Here is an 18,000-nt window from a genome sequence, read left to right as displayed (position 1 = left end):
TCGAGACCCCGACCTCAGGATTGGAAGGCCAGTGTGCAAACCGTCCACCCATTATAACAACAAGTCAGCTTTTGCATAAATGCAAAATTTAGCTTATGCCTCTTTTTGTAAGACGAACCCTGAAACATTGCTTTCTGGAATGCCAGATAGTAAAAGAAACAGTTATTAAACTTTCAAAATGTTTCAGGAAATCACGAACTTCAGAGATAACGAATTACATCATAATCTTAGCAAGACACTTTATGTATAAATGTAAATAAAAAACTGAAACCCAAGGATTGTTTAGTTTATTTGCTCAAAAGTATTGAAAAAAAAGAAACAGTGCAAATCAATAACGTAACTAGTTGTAACCAAAACAATGGGTCAGCTGGCATTATATTGCTTGGTATCATATAAGGAGATCTTAATAAAGAAGTTTTATGAACTTCCGGAACGTTGAATTGTAGTTTGTGGTGCTTAACCAGATACTGATGTGTTATTATTTTGACTAACAACATGACACCAGTGGCTGTCATTAGGTTCCGTAAGAAATGCACTGTCAGTAAGAAAAAACACTTGTATTTGAACACCAATAAAAATCAGGAGCATCTGGCTATGTATAAGTGACTGTTTTCCTCAAGAGTTTGTCCAAAAAGTTAAATTTTGTTTTGAAAAATAATCTAAAGCTTTGGGCCTTCAATGGTTTTTATCTTGTTGCCCTGCTTTCTTCAAAAGCATTTGAGTACATGCATATACGGTTCATTAGGTTATTGTTTTATAATTATTTATATGAGCATTTTTGTGTTTTAGAGATTGTGTCTTTTAATATCATTTATTATTACCAAATTTATATAACGACCTTTTCATGCTAAATACGTCTGAAGGCGCTTTACATACAAAAGCAGGACACTAAATTTATCCTCTACTAACCTGACCAGAAAAAGTTCTCAGAACAGCTGTCCAACTAACTTAGCCTAGCTTTTTACGAGTACACAGTTGTCTGCACCTGTACAATGCAATCTCGTTTTTCCTGGGAAGAATTGGATGAGAGCTTTTGTTACCATTGCGTTTGTAAAGGATTCGACTGGCAGGAAAAGCTTTTATTTACACATTCTTCTGACCTTTTGGAACACAGTATGGGTAAAGGCTTAGGTTTTGTGTGCAAAAGTTGTTGCCACCGTACCCGGGCGGTGTCTAACTGTGGTCATTTTTGTTTTTCCTTTGTGTACATGTATGCTATTCAAATATCAATCATCTGATATTTAAACGTACATTGTATATCATTTAATCATTCATAAATAAACTGTTGCGAAAGCTGCGATTTTGAAACGTGGTTATTTCTGTTTGAAATTTGTCCCTGCTTTGAGGGAGTACAAGGTGCTATGAAGGGATCTAGCTAAGGGTAAATGACAACACGTGGCCCTTCTATGTTGCTCTGATTTATATAGTAGGTACTTCAAGATAAAAATGTAAACATTTGCAAGGGTTTCGACTGGGTTCTCGACGCATTATTTACTACAATTTAAAACGATCTATCATCATTTGATTTGTTTTAGTATAACACTTAATCACGAAAAGTATAAAAAGACACATACATCTATGAAACGGTATTGTATAATATATTTAGCATTCTACATTTGACAAATGACAAATTATGTATGCTTTACTATTTTTCTTATTAAAGTGCAAAGAAAACACATGGTGATGGAGTATTTCACAAGAAAACGAACTGTATAATCGATTTCCATTGAAATGCTTTGACTAAATAATAGGTTTTTACCAGTTAAAGCATTTGATGATAAAATTTACATCGTTTCACCCTTCTTAATCTTTGTGTAAACCACATTATATGTCTATCTTAATACAGTTCAATTTTTACTGTTTTAGCGATATCGGAGATACATTGCATGAAGGTTTTGTTCAAGTATGCAAACATAACAAAAACAAGAGGGCCAAGATGGCCCTAGGTCGCTCACCTAAGAAACACCCCATAACAGTGTAAAACATGTTTGACCTAGTGATTTCATGGAAACAAATATTCTGACCAATTTTCATTAAGATTGGACCAAAAAATTGGTCTCTTGCGATAAAACAAGCATTTTCTTAGATATGACCTAGTTTTTGACCCTAGATGACCCATGTTCAAACTCGACCTAGATTTTATCAAGGCAATCATTCTGACCAAAATTCATGAAGATCAATTGAAAAATACAGCCTCTATCACATACACAAGTTTTTTCTTTGATTTGACCACGTGACCTAGTTTTTGACCTCAGATGACCCATATTCAAATTCGACCTAGATTTCATTAAGGCAATCATCCCGACCAAATTTCATAAAAATCAATTGAAAAAAACAGTCTCTATCGTATACACAAGATTTTTCATTAATTTGACCTAGTGACCTAGTTTTTGACCTCAGATAACCCATATTCAAACTCGACCTAGATTTCATCAAGGCAATCACTCTGACCAAATTTCATGAAGATCAATTGAAAAAAACATCATCTATTGCATACACAATGTTTTTCTTCGATTTGACCTAGTGACCTAGGTTTTGACTCCAGATGACCCATTTTCGAATTCGGCCTAGATTTTATCAAGTTAATCATTCTGGCTAAATTTCATGAAGATCAGTTGAAAAATACAGCCTCTATTGCATACACAAGGTTTTTCTTTGATTTGACCTAGTGACCTAGTTTTTGACCCCAGATGACCCATTTTCAAACTTGGTCTAAACTTCATCAAGGTAATCGTTCTGACAAAAATTCATAAAGATCAATTGAAAAATACAGCCTCTATTGCATACACAAGGTTTTTCTTTGATTTGACCTAGTGACCTAGTTTTTGACCCCAGATGACCCATTTTCAAACTTATTCTAAACTTCATCAAGGTAATCGTTCTGACAAAAATTCATGAAGATCAATTGAAAAATACAGCCTCTATCGCATACACAATTTTTTTCCTTGATTTGACCTAGTGACCTAGTTTTTGATTCCAGACGACCCATTTTCGAACTCGTCCTAGATTTCATCAAGGTAATCATTCTGACCAAAATTCATGAAGATCAATTGAAAAATACCGCCTCGATCGCATACACAAGATTTTTCTTTGATTTGACCTAGTGACCTAGTTTTTGACCCGAGATGACCCATTTTCAAACTCGGCCTAGATTTTATCAAGGTTATCATTCTGACCAATATTCATGAAGAATAATTGAAAAATACAGCCTCTATCGCATACACAAGGTTTTTCTTTGATTTGACCTAGTGACCTAGTTTTTGACCCCAGATAACCCATTTTCGAACTCGGCCTAGATTTCATCAAGATAATTATTCTGACCAAAATTCATGAAGATAAAATGAAAAATACAGCCTCTATCGTATAAACAAGGTTTTTCCTTGATTTGACCTAGTGACCTAGTTTTTGACCCCGGATGACCCATTTTCAAACTCGACCTAGATTTTATCAAGATAATCATTCTGACAAAATTTCATGAAGATCAATTGAAAAATACAGCCTATATCGCATACACAAGGTGTTTTCTTTGCTTTGACCTAGTGACCTAGTTTTTGACCCGAGATGACCCATTTTCGAACTCGGCTTTGATTTCATCAAGGTAATCATTCTGACCAAAATTCATGAAGATCAGTTGAAAAATACAGTCCCTATCGCATACACAAGCTAAATGTTGACGGACAGACAGACGACAGACAGACAGATGCCGGACATCGAGCGATCAGAAAAACTCACCTGAGCATTGCTCAGGTGAGCTAAAAAGGAAGAAGTTAATTTCAGCTATGGTATACACATGCATTCAACAAGACATTCAGACTGCTTTCTTGGATACTAGGTGACTTGTGACATTAGATACACCTCAAGTCAGCAAGACCAACAACTGAAGCTATTTCTATTAACAGAAATATAGAGTTTAGTTTGTATACTTTTATTCCGTGTAGTCATAAATCCAAGCACTCCCAATCCCCGCTAGATCTCCACGAAAAAAGTACTTTGTACAGTGCCAAACTTTAACATCGGCTCGAGCCAACAGTAGTGAGGACGTAGTTACTTGAAGAGAGCGACCGAAAAAGCCGGGTTCATTTGTTCTTCGTACAATGTAACCGTCATCAATATAAAACAGATTTTGTTACCAAAATGGAGGTAAGGGTATATATGATATCTCTTAGATGGTACAACTCTGTCTTACTTATAATAAGTTTTTTTTAACCCACTGAACCAGCCAAATATCAAGGCCAAGTGCATCATTTTATTGCGTAGAGGATAAATTTATCATTTATAAAAGCTAATTTTCTTAAAGGATTGATTTTCTTTTATTTTGTTTATAAAAACTCCAGCACTGATGAGATGTAATAAAAAACTGGGTTTATTTAGAAAAAATAATAAAACACTGTTTTATCTTATCACTTTGTGCAACGGGAAGTTGCCATAAACGGTTCCCAGACTGCCCTTATATGTCTGAAATTGGAATACAAGTACCGTTGTAATATTAATATGCAGGTTTTTTTTTTTTTTTTTTTTTTTTTTATAATATTCTTAATCACTGTTTTATTCTGGATGTAAATATGGACAATAAACTGCAAATTTTGTATTAGAACGCATAACCCCTATCAAATCGACTGTAATCCAATCTTTGTAAATATCATTTTTGAATATGATGATCAATATCTGAGCCGTGCCATGAGAAAACCAACATAGTGGGTTTGCGACCAGCATGGATCCAGACCAGCCTGCGCATCCGCACAGTCTGGTCAGGATATATGCTGTTCGTTTTTAAAGGCTATTGCAATTAGAGCAACCGTTAGCAAACAGCATGGATCCTGGCCAGACTGCGCGGATGCGCAGGCTGGTCTGGATCCATGCTGGTCGCAAACCCACTATGTTGGTTTTCCTATGGCACGGCTCATCTGTATTTGTTCAGTTGCCTTAACATGTTTAAAATCAATACCGTTTCATGCGATGCGGTATGTTCAATTAGTCAATAAGCTAGGTATATTTAGGTTGCAAGTATTATTATTGAGAGATATAAACATCCCAGTGTAAATTTGATATCCTTTGCATCTTTACAATTTGCATAATGTTTGAAATGATCTATGTGTAAACAACTTTTTGTTGGGAGATATTGTTGCAAAACGTAATAGTATGATTTCTGTTTTATTTTTTTTAATAAAACAAGAATGATACATACCGGGCCGAGTAGACTTGTTTTTTTTTTTTTTGGATTTAAACGGTGTATATCAAACATGGACAATTCTAACTTAAAAGCGACTGGGTCATTAGTGCATAAATTTAAAATTCTTAACATTAAGGGACCAGGGAATTATCGTTGTAATACAAAGGTATTTATGATCTTTTGTTTCTGTTTTATTTTCGTCTTGAAACTGAAAACATATGTAAACAGCTTAGAAAACTTGTCATTATACCTTAAATATGACTTTTATTAGCAATAATTTCCGAATGATCCTTAAATGTATAGCATGTATATCCCCATATTACATACGGTAATGTAAGAAGCATAGTATGATATACCTCTATATTACCAATTTCGTTTGTTATATCAAGCTTTTGAAGTGACGTGTTTCGAATATAAATATGTCTCCCCGTACATGGACTTTGTATTCAATGTACCTGTATAATAAATTTCGATTAACCCTTACCTTGCTAAATTTCAATAATGAACTGGTCCATCTTCCATTTAAGGCAGTAACATTTATTATTTGAAGGGGTGTTTACAGAAAATTTTCTGAGTGAATAGCGAACAGTGCAGACCATGATCAGACTGCACGGATGTGCAGGCTGATCTTGGTCTACACTGGTCGCAAAGGCAGAAACAATCGTGTCCAGCATGGTAAGGGTTAATTGAGCCGTGTGTTACATTTTATTATTTTGCTCGGTTGGTTTCTATGCTTCTAAAGGATCTTCTAAAATATGTTATAGAATTTACAGTTATAACCTCATTACATTCGAATGAAGTTGTAGTGATATTTCATGCGTGTGTATGATGCGAAAGAAAAATGATGAAAAATATTGTGTTAGAAAGAGATATGATTTTGTTATGTCCAGTCTGTTTCTCCCCGTACTTTTTCTATGTATTGTGTGCTTTTATTTAAAATATATACGACAATAAATACATTACTGGAGGATTTCAGTAATAAAATAAAAAGAAAACTTTGTTTTCTTTATTGTTTGAAAGGAGATAATCTAAAACGTTTTTCTTATTCTATGGTATATCCACTATTCATACTTACGTTGTTACAAGTATATATATTTATATTATATTTATAAGAAATTGCAAAAATACCTGAGTGGGAATCCTGAAACAACATCTCCGAGTGTTCAACCAGCTGCCCTGGAAGACCGGTTGGATGAATTGAAAGGAAGGACCTTCACTCGACAGTCATGCCATCGTACAATTAATTTCTTCTCAGCAGTTCCAAAGTTGTCAAAAAACGAGTTCTTTAATCGGCACTCATTATGTGGATCTCAGAAATTAAATAAAGGAAAGGCACTTTCTCCTGCGAATATATTAGAATATAGGTAACGATTCGTTCAGGCGTTTATTAACTTGCAGAAAAATAATATACTGTGAAATCATTAAATTTCGTGGGCATGAAATTTCGTGGTTTTGGTCAAAACGGCAATTTCGTGGGGATATGAATTCGTGGATTTCAACTTTTGAATATAAAATGAATGGGAATCGTAGGGATTAAATTTCGTGGATTGACTCAACCACGAAATTCACGAAAATTAGTCCCCCACGAATATTAATGATTTCACAGTACTCATTTTAAAGTCATGATAGCCAAATATAATGTAGACATATTACACAATCTTATGGATAGATGCATTATTGATACCTGAAGGACAGAGATATCATCTGCGATCACCTGCGACCTATCTGTTACAATATCTATTTCATATCTCAACAAACACTTCAGAGAACAGAAGATAGTATAAAAAAGTAAGATAATTTTAGACTTTCAAAGTTCTAATCGTTTTGACATGATTTTTTGTTAAATCATGGTACAATGTATTATCTCTATGATGGTAACAATATTAGTATTTCAACAGAAATGGCTAAATTTTGATTAGTCCTTATCTATGAATGCTTGTTCAAAGTAAGTTTATCTTCGAGTTGACAAACACGTTTGCCAAACTGGATTTAAATCCTAAGTTTAAGAAAATTAAAAACCTAATCGTTTATCATATTAGGTAACAATCAAATTGAAATGTTATATTGCATGAATACCTGTTTAATTTTGCAAAATTTGTAATGATTATACTATGCAGTTGCAATGTATTTGTATTGTAGTTACAATGGTGCAAAACGAATTTGTGGCGAGTGTGGACTTCGTGTATTTGAACTGGACTTTGCATTTATCTGCAGCAATTGCGGGCAATTGATTCATAAAGGATGCACGGACGTCTGTAAACGCAGGCAAGAAATGTTGCGATTTTATCATGTATTCTTCCTTAATTTCTTGCCTAGTTACTAGTAACAGGTATAAAGTAGCACAAGCTAAAGTGGAAATGTGGCGTTATTGTTCAATACATATTTAGTGGTCTCATGTTATTGTACATATTTTGGCGCGATGTCCCTATTAGAATTTTTATGTTGATAGATTTAGTTGCCGCATACATTTAATTCGTACTTAAAATAGTTAGACCTAATTATATTCACACCACTCTTTCGACCCACCGATGAGCCGTCATAATTCAATATTTTAGATGATAGACTTAAAGAAATAAACAGTAATCTTTCATGAATTCCTAGAAAAGAAAGTTCTATCTGCTGGAACGATAAATCCAATATATGTAGGCTCTAAATATGGGCAATACACAAATTAAGGACAAATTACGCACTCTAATGAGCATGGTACTTAGAAGCTTGATTTCGTCGCAGTCATGGGCCTCTCATTAATTACTAATGGATGGAAGAGATCAGAATCTGCCTGACTACCGAGGACTCAACAACCTCGAAATAAATATATTATAGAATCTGCCTTAAATTGCTACCGAGCGATAATAAATAAGTAAATATTACCACATACTATTGAGTTCATGACCTCCTATCACAGCCTGAGTCCTTACTCAAAACATTGCGTTTTGTTTAAGTTCCACGACGATAGGAACTCGACATCTAACGGTATTTTGGTAGATCTTGTGTCAAGTATTCACCTCGTGCATAGCGTTTGTTGTGAATCACCACACAACAGATCCCATCCACAAATCTTGAGTGCTCATCATCAATTAAATTGAGATAGATTGATTCGCATTAATTATTTTACATATGACCAATCATTATAAAATCATTTGTGTCCCAATAAATTGGCAAGGAAGGCCATAGAAAAATCACATTATATTTTATATATTGAGCTAGACCGTGCACGCTACAAAATTTGGCGCCCAACGTTGGGCATATTAATAGCTTCATATGGGCTATCTTATCCACGCTAAAAGATGGCTTTGCACACATTGGGTTGCCTTATCACGACGAATGGTTGAAGAGGTTGAAAGGTTGCAAAGAGAAAAAAGGATGTTGATACTTGAACGAAAGACTTCCGTGTTACAACAAGAAATAGATGAGACCTTGTGTGAAATTGGCGCCTCAACTCCAGTACAGAGTGAAGTACAGAGTGAAGTACAGAGTGAAGTACAGAGTGAAAAAAGAATGTCTTTAAAATGATACTACCAGGCAGACCTGATGAGGGGTTGTCTACCATACATAAAGGACTGATGAAACCTAGTTGTCTGTAACCAGAAACACTTTGATGCATGTGCTGTTTTAAATGGCTGGGATGATAATCAAAAAGGCTTATGTCTATCCATATCCTTGCGAGGACAAGCCCAGGGAGTTTTTGGCAACCTTAATTCAAAGACCACCGATTACCAAGAATTAATAAGAACTCTAGAAGATAGGTTTTCACCGAGAAATCAAACCGAGTTATATAAGGTTCAGTTGAGAGACAGACAACAGAAAGCTACAGAGTCTAAGGTCAAACTGGGACAGAATATCGGCTTCTAGCTAACTTGGCCTATTCTAATGCCCAAGCCGACGTTCATGAGACCCTGGCTAAAAACCAATTCATCGACGCCCTTGTGAGTTCAGAAATGCGTCTCAAGATTAAGCAGACCAGACCTACGGATCTTAACGATGGCATCAGACATGCGGTTGAGTTAGAGGCCTTCTGTCGTGTAGAAAAGAAACAACAGGGAATCCTTTGAAGCGCAGTAAACGAGGGATAGTCAAAAGAACTTGAAGAACTCAAGTAGGATAGGATGTTATCAAGTGTGTTAGACATAACAAGTAGATGAACCTTATAATATACCTTATAATTCGTACTTAAAATAGTTAGACCCAATCATATTCACACCACTCTTTCGACCCACCAATGAGCAGTCATAATGATACATTTTCAAAAGCGGTGTGCATGAATTCGGAAGAGAGGGTAATGTGACGATATGCCCCTATCATGATTTATATGTTGATATGATTTAGTTGCCGCATACCTTATAATTCGTACTTAAAATAGTTAGACCTAATCATATTCACACCACTCTTTCGACCCACCGATGAGCCGTCATAATTCAATATTTTAGATGATAGACTTAAAGAAATAAACATTAAGGTTTCATGAATTCCTAGAAAAGAAAGTTCTATCTACTGGTACGACAAATCCTGTATTTTAGGCTCTAAATATGGAAAATACAAAAATTAGGACAAATAACGCACTCCAATGATCACTGTACTTAGGAGCAATCATTGGTCGCTCATTAATTTCTAATGGATGTAAGCTTATAAATACGACGGTATTGCCACTGAAGGATCAGCATCTGCCTGGCTACCGAGAAGTCAACAACCTCGAAATAAAATATTATAGAACCTACCTAGCTGCCGAGTGATAATAGATAGCAAATATTACCATATACTTTTGACAAGTACCAACTATTAAGAGCAGTGACTGCGAAAATATGTGCGTATCTTTTTGATTAAAACGATCACATTTGTACCAATATTGACCCTTAAAACATCCACTGAGTAATTTAAAAACGAAGCCGACAGTATATCCTTACCTACAGATGCAAATACACATCATATGCCTAAGAGTGACTGCAGATGACTGCAAATGACTGTAGGTCTTGGAAAAGATACCATACTTTATATTAAGTTTTAATGTAGTTTTGAATAAATGTTTTCATTCTTAATATTAATATACTCGATATATTTAGGAAATATGTGTAATGTTGTTCCATTTAAATTAATGTGTATAATTTTAATTTATTCCCCATAAGGCATGAATGTGTTATATGTGGCGGGGAGACAAATGCTAACCGGATTTACCCATTTTGCCAAATCAACAACTTGTCCGAATTAATCAACGGTGATGAACAAAGGAAAAGAACTTTTAAGGGTAGGTATCAAGTGTTCAGATTTTCATATCAAAAATATTGGAAAGGTATCAAACACAAATGAATGAGCCTGACAACTTTGTGGAATAGTCCTTTTCAGCAAACGTTGTATGTATATTCACAACAGGTTAAATAGTTTTGCGAAACATAACAAGTTGAGCCAATAGTGTAGACCACATATCCTTTATAACGTTTCCCGAACATTATACACACAATTTTCAACAAATCTTAGGTTTGTCCTCGGACTATGACGAACCACTGATTGAAAAGAATGTGTTGGAGAGTCACTTTTACTGTTGAATATCTTATCCTTGTTTATTATACACAATGGGTATATGAATTCGACGTAATGTTTTAAAAACAAGTTTTTCTTTTAAATTAAACCAAGGAAACTGGAAAGTCTTTTTAATCGAACACTATTTGGATTACCACTGATAATAATATTATGATAAAGGTATTCTAATGTATTATTGCATTATGTACATATACGAATCAAAAGATGGTTTCGAGGCATAATTATTTCAATATCTATAATATTGCTTTCAATAATTCTATAAAATCTTTGTTAGCAAAGGCACACATTTCAGATGTTTATTCCTTCTTTTTTAACGGTTGAAGGGCCTACCAAAACACATGCAGAAAAATGTTTCCCGATTATCAGATCCTTGAATGTCACGGCCAAGACTTACGTTAATCCTATTTATGAAAAGTGCTTGGACAACGGGAAAAGACGCCGACAAAGCAAACACTTGTCTGATTATATGTTACCACAGCCAAGTAAAAGAAGAAAGATTGAATATTATCAGCGAACTACATACAAGTAAATTTGTTAATTCTATTTTTTTTTTAAAATGTTCTATTTTGTTTAAAAGATTTAAAAGTCAGTCTACACAATGATGTAATGTTTGTCATTGTGATTGTAAATATACATGAACTTTGATTAAATTGCAGTAGAAAACGCTTGAAACCGTCAAAATCAGTCAAAAAGGCGATACAATAAGACATTTATGCTTTAAACTGCATGGTGCAGGTGTTTGACTATCTAGATATACAGTCTTTGGAATTTATCACTCTAATTATTCACTCCAGAAATACACATTCAAGGCAAACCAGGAGTCTCAACGAGACAATATCAGATGCTCCTCATGACAGTGTACATACAGCATGTAAAACACTGAAAGGTATGGAAATTGTACATTTTGTTTCATCGAGTTAAACGTGTGCCAGCGTTCGACATAGTAGAAGCTCATTTACTGTATGAAAGCACAATACTGTGCGACTTGTAAACATGATTAAATTCAGATTTATTAAAAGAAGTCAAACCTCCAAAACTGAATAAACAAACTTTATTCCAAAATGCTCTTTACGGTAAAAATAAACATGTCATTACTTCGACGTGAAAATTTAACAAAGTGTTTGTAAGGTTGTAATATCTTAAGAATACCGACTATACACTAGATGCAATGGATGTAGCTACGAATGCACATGTAACACCTGTGTTTCTCTTTTATATCCACTTAATATCGACATTGTTTTTTCAGATGTTCGTAATAAACGACTGAAATCTAAAACCAACAGATCTGAAACAGGAAGAGGGAAACTTAACACCAATGTAAACACAGACCAGATAGCCAATGAAGGCATCTCATTATTTGTTTCAAAAACCTTGGATTTCCTAGGTTATAGTTTTGAAATGATAAAGTATAGACAAAGAATGTATCATGCTAATGATGAAATTATTGCAAGGTTTAACCACCAGCCAGACACTCGTGTTACAACAGGTGGGAAAGGAGAAGGCACGACTATGTATTTTGAAAACGACACAGATTATATGTATGTGGTAAAGCAGATAATCTGTACTGACTATCCGCAGGTTTTTGTCAACATAAAGAACATAACTGTATTCCAAACAAAAAGAAATATAGCGTCACCCGGCTATACAAGACTTGAGTTACTAAGATTTTCAGGTCGGTACCTTAGAGATGAGATAAGGACATCGCTTTTTGAAACCCAATCAGGCTCTTTGTACCTTTCGAATGAGGAATTCATCGATTCTTTACAAATTTTACAAGACAAGACATGCACTCTTGGCGGATTTACAAAGGGTGAGAGAACTGGTCCATCAACACCGATTTCGGACAAATACAATAGCTTTGACGATGTGATAGGGTTGCCATGTTGTTGTCCAAATGTTCTTGAGAAGTGGTTTGCACGTCCACGACATAACATATGGCCACCGCAGGAGGTAATGCATGCACTATCTTTACTAGATGCGCATGTTGTTCCGGTCGGATTTAAAGGTTCGCCTGATCAGAACGTAGAATGGAGAATATGTTTCTCCCTAGCTGAATTGCATCTAATGCAAATATTAAATGAGTGTCAAATTCAAACATATATATTACTTAAGAAAATAGCGAAAACATGCTTACAGCCAATAAGTAAAGACATCACTTCATATGTAGTAAAAAATACCATTTTATGGATATGTGAGAAAACGCCGACATCGTTTTTCCAAAAGAAGCATATCCTTTTATAGATTACTGGATTGCATCGAATTCTTGAGACAATGTATAAGAAAGAATAACTTACCAAGTTATATGATTTCTGAAAGAAATCTAATAGCTGGCAGAATAGATCGTTCACAGAGACATCAGTTTGAAAATACTCTATATGATCTGAAAAGGGAAGAGGGACAAATCTTCCTCCGAATCGGGAAGTTACGAGACGCCATGCTTGTTATGTACAAAATGCCAAATAGATTTAGGGAGTATGGGGAAAATCGGAATTTGTTGGAAAGGATAGTTCTGATGCGGAACTGGATACGTGAGTCCGCTTGGAAGCCAGACATGACAAAGACTGAAAGAAATCGGCTGGCAGAAAAACATAAAGGATACAAGATACTGGAAAGAGAAATCGATAACATATTGCATGTTGACGAGGAACAACTACAAGCAAAAGGATGGGTGTTAGCAGAAATAAATGATCTGTGGATGAAGAGAATGTATCAGCTTTTGTCATAAAGTACTAGCTTATAGTGAAAGCATGCTATATTTATTTACCTCAACGGAAAAACTTGCATATTTAATCCTACTATATTTCTCACGAGGAAGAAGTGATAATAATATATGAATTAGACTTCTCATAAGGCTGGAGGAGAGAACGAACATTTAAATCATGAATAACTATACACTAGTATATCCTTTTTACTATAGCTTTAACACAGAAATAATGAACGCTTAATTTATTGGTGGATGCTAGGGTATTTATATATATATACAGTCAAACCCGGCTGCAGAACCTCCCTTGGGGACTGAAAATGCTGGTATTTGTGAAAACATATTTTTTCAAGACAGGTGACGTGTGACCATAGTAAGCAGGTTATATGTATTTGGAGACTGTCTACAGTACGGGTCTGACTGCATAAGGGAGTTCATCGGTTCTAAGACAAAGGTGAATGTACCAACTTGAAGTAATATAGCAAAAACAAAACAAGATTATGTGGGATAAGGCCGTGACTTTATTTTAAATTTTCAAATGAGAATTATGGCATATTGTAAATATATAGCATGGTATATATGAAAATGATGAGAAAATATGAAAGACAAAGCTCCAGCTAAAATGCCTGGAAGCAACATAGCAGCGCGAAGGTGCAGAAAACTATGAAAATAAGCGCAGAACATACCAGACCTAATAGGAAATTGTAGGTTCTAGTACTTTGCACTAATGAGAAACGAGGCAAAGATGCTCTCACCGATCTCTATGATATAAGATGAACTATAGATTTCGACGAATGTAATGCATTTTAGATTTTAATACTAATAAGATTTACAATATGCCATACCGAAATGCACATTACGTGTATTGAGGGCCACTCAACATTTTATGAAAATAAAATTCGCCAAAACGAGATATGCAGTGAATACACGTCTACTCAATAGGTACAGCAGCTGATTGACAAACAATTAAAGTCTAGAGCTAGAAAATATCTTTTGCTATGTACCTTTTTTTTTAAGATGTATCAAAATCTATGAAACTCGCTGCATATTTTACATATTGTATATCTTTTAACGTTACAATGTCATTCAGGTACATGTACATATGTACATATTATCCAATAGTTCGATTACTATAAGCCGGGGTCAGCATGAAACCTTTTGCGGAAGTTTCAGTCAAAATGTATTATCTATTTATTTTGAACGAACATCAGACGAACGGACGGACGGACGGACAGGAAACCAATAGACTTAAGACTTTCAACTAGAAGAGTCTTACTGCCACTGACTTGTTATGTCATAATCTTTTATTTTATGACGTAATAGTTTGTATTTTTTTTTTTAATTATATTAGGCTACAAAGAAAAATTCTTTGATTCACTCAAACGTTACAAAATCATGTTACAAAATATTTCCGCAACACGAGTATTCTAGACAATGTACGTTAGAAATGCATAAACCTCAGTACACCTCGGGCGGAACCAGTACTTGCATATTGAACATATGATTTAAGTCCATAAATAATTATTACTGAGAATAATGTATAGTAACTAACGTACTGCATTTTTCAAGCGCATGTACATGCAACCAAAAACGCTCGACCACGCCCATGTTTCACCTGTGAGTGTTTATCAGCTCACTATACCAGTTTTTTTTAAACTAAAATTCACTTCAGACTGATCCGGTCAGTGATTGAATAATACCAAAATAACTAATATCTTGCTGACTGTACGACAAAACACTTGTCTCCATTCCTTTCCAGAGGATATATGCAAATGCCGTATAAACAGAAAGTTCATCAATCAAAATAATGAGCGCAGAAGTCTAAAGAAAATATATAATGTATACTCATCTAAATTGTGAATTCTCAAAAACAGTAGCACTGCAGTTTTCCGCCGTTTTCTTCTGCTATGAATTTTTGTAAACGATATTTCCTCTACGGATTTTCGATAAAGAATGTACTTGTCACTGCACTAAATTTGCCCATGAAAAACCCGTGGGATTAAAACTTGTCAGACTAGTATTTGAACTGATACGACTATAAATACAAATACAGGTGCGGATTAGCAGTGAGGCGTTATGTTAGGCAAGACGATACCCACCAAAATTAAAATAATTTATTTCATAAGAGAACATAAAATTACATATTTAGCACTAGTGTATTTTAACTTCATGGCATGATTGCAATCTTTTACCGCATTTTAAGATAATAATTCTGTAAAGTAAACTTGTCAATAAGTACATTTGCTATTGTTCTTCAAGTATTGTCTTAGATTACTGTTGTTCTAAATCATAATTATTCAAAGGGAATTCGAAAAAACATTCCGTCTCTAATATCAGGTGATATCAAAATACTTTTCATTAAGGTCCAATCCTTTGCAACCTGTGTTGCATGCTAGGACGGTTCTAGAAAACCAAGCACTGACCAACTTTCAAATAAAAGTACGGAAGCGGCCAGAAAAGCTACCCTTAAAAATCGTCACTTCGCCACAGATAGATACCTGAGCGAAATTCGACTTTTGGGTGGACTTTGGCCACCCGGATTTGTTGCCTGCATTTCATGCCAGGAAGCTCTTAGAACACTAAGCACTGACCCACTTTCGAATGCAAGTAGTACGGAAACGGCAGGGAAAGCTACCCTTAAAAATCGTCATTACGCCACAGGTAGCTACTTGTGCAAAATTCGACTTTAGGACGACTTTGGCGATCTGAATGTTTTGTAGGACGGACTTAGAACACCAAGCTTTCAAGTATAATTATGAAAAACGGCTAGGAAAGCTGTCCTTAAAAATAACAATTTCGCCACAGGTACAAAATTCTGTGCAAAATTCGACTTTTGGGTCGACTTTGGCGGACCGGATTTTTGTTTATGTTTGTTTTGGTTTAAACGCCGTTTTTTTTTACAGTATTCAGTTATGTAACGGCGGGCAGTTAACCTAACCAGTGTTCTTGGACTCTGTACCAGTACAAACCTGTTCTCCGCAAGTAACTGCCAACTTCCCGACATGAATTATCAGAGGTGGAGGACGAATGATTTAAGACACTCGAACTTGCAATCCCGCGATCTGTAGTCCAACGCTATCCCTACTGAGCTAAGCGGGCGGGTTTAGGATTTTTATAGGACGGTCTTAGAACACCAAGCACTGACCCACTTTTAGATATAAGTGCGGAAACGGCGAATCAAGCTACCCGTAAAAATCGTCATTTCGCCACAGTTAGCTACCAGTGAGAATTTCGAAATTTTGGGTCCGGAATTTATGCCTGCATTTCATGCTACGACGGTCCTAGAACACCAAGCACTGACCCACTTTTAAATATAAGCACAGAAACGGCCAGGGAAGATACCCCTAAAAATCCTCATTTTTCCACAGGTAGATAGATATCTGCAAAATTCGAATTTTGGGTCGACTTTGGCGGCCTAGATTTTTTGCATGCATTACATGCTAGGACGGTCCTAGAACACTGACCCACTTTTAAATACAAGTACGGAAAGGGCCAGGAAAGCTACCCTCGAAATCGTCATTTTGCCACAGGTAGATATCTGTGCGCAATTTGACTTTTTGGTCAACTTTGGCGGTCCGGAGTTTTTCCCTGCATTTCATGCTAGGATGGTCCTAGAAGACTAAACACTCACCCACTTTCAAATATAAGCACAGAAACGACCAGAAACGCTATCCTTAAAAATCGGCATTTCTCTCCAGGTTGGACCCTGTAAGAAATTCGAGTTTTGGGGTGATTTTGGCAACCCGGATGTTTTGCCTGCATTTCATGCTAAGATGGTCCTAGAAGACAAAGCTCTCACCCACTTTTAAATATAAGCACAGAAACGGTCAGAAACGCTACCCTTAAAATTCGTCATTTCTCTCCTGTTAGAAATTCGAGTTCTGGGTTGATTTTGGCGACACGGATGTTTTGCTTGCATTTCGTGCTAGGACGGTCCTAGAAGACCAAACACTCATCCGAATTCAACTATAAGTACGGAAACGGCCAGGAAAGCTACCCTTTTGACAGTCCCAGTACACCAAGCACTAACATGCACACAAACGCACCCACATACGTGCACACACATAAGCACAAGCATTCGCAAACATGTCCGCACACTCATACGCACGCATGTTCGGACACACACACGTGATGAAATGAAATATAACAATATTGGAGTATTTCACCCGTCTGTAGTTTTCAATTTTTGCAAAATATTTATTCCTTCTTAAGAAGTAACAAAATGAACAGTTTTTACTTAAAGGTGCATATTTACGCTAAGCTGAGCGAAACTATACTACCGATTATAGCTTAACACAGTGGAAACTTATTGTTTCAGCAGAGTGTATGTTTTCTTTTATACAAAACTCTTAATTTCACCATTCAGCGTAGCCTAGCTCTACATGTTGACATGTGCTTGATTCGAACTTCTTAAATAAGAATAATAACATCAGTAGTGGAATGACACGTCAAGCCGTACTTATTCATCCTCTCAAAAATGGGAAATTCTAATATCTGGCAAATGTTTAAACAGATCCACGTACCCAAAATGTTTCATCTTCATGACCTAAGTCCATCAGGGGTGGTTACTAGACTCACAGAAGGACTACCTTGATAT

General features: G+C 35.6%; 1 protein-coding gene across 1 annotated transcript; it reads left to right on the top strand.

Annotated features, from left to right (window-relative positions):
* The first annotated feature begins 5,208 nt into the window (after nucleotides 1-5,208).
* LOC128546617 (uncharacterized) lies at nucleotides 5,209-15,639 on the top strand. Its single transcript, XM_053517575.1, has 7 exons — nucleotides 5,209-5,336; nucleotides 6,284-6,534; nucleotides 7,310-7,435; nucleotides 10,291-10,409; nucleotides 11,026-11,227; nucleotides 11,497-11,588; nucleotides 11,949-15,639. The coding sequence occupies exons 1-7, from the start codon at nucleotides 5,241-5,243 to the stop codon at nucleotides 12,941-12,943; spliced, it is 1,881 nt and encodes a 626-aa protein (XP_053373550.1). The 5' UTR covers nucleotides 5,209-5,240; the 3' UTR covers nucleotides 12,944-15,639.
* Nucleotides 15,640-18,000: the final 2,361 nt, after the last annotated feature.

Source organism: Mercenaria mercenaria, chromosome 11 (assembly GCF_021730395.1).
Source record: "Mercenaria mercenaria strain notata chromosome 11, MADL_Memer_1, whole genome shotgun sequence".
NCBI lineage: Eukaryota > Metazoa > Mollusca > Bivalvia > Venerida > Veneridae > Mercenaria > Mercenaria mercenaria.
This window is presented reverse-complemented; position numbering and strand designations above follow the sequence as displayed.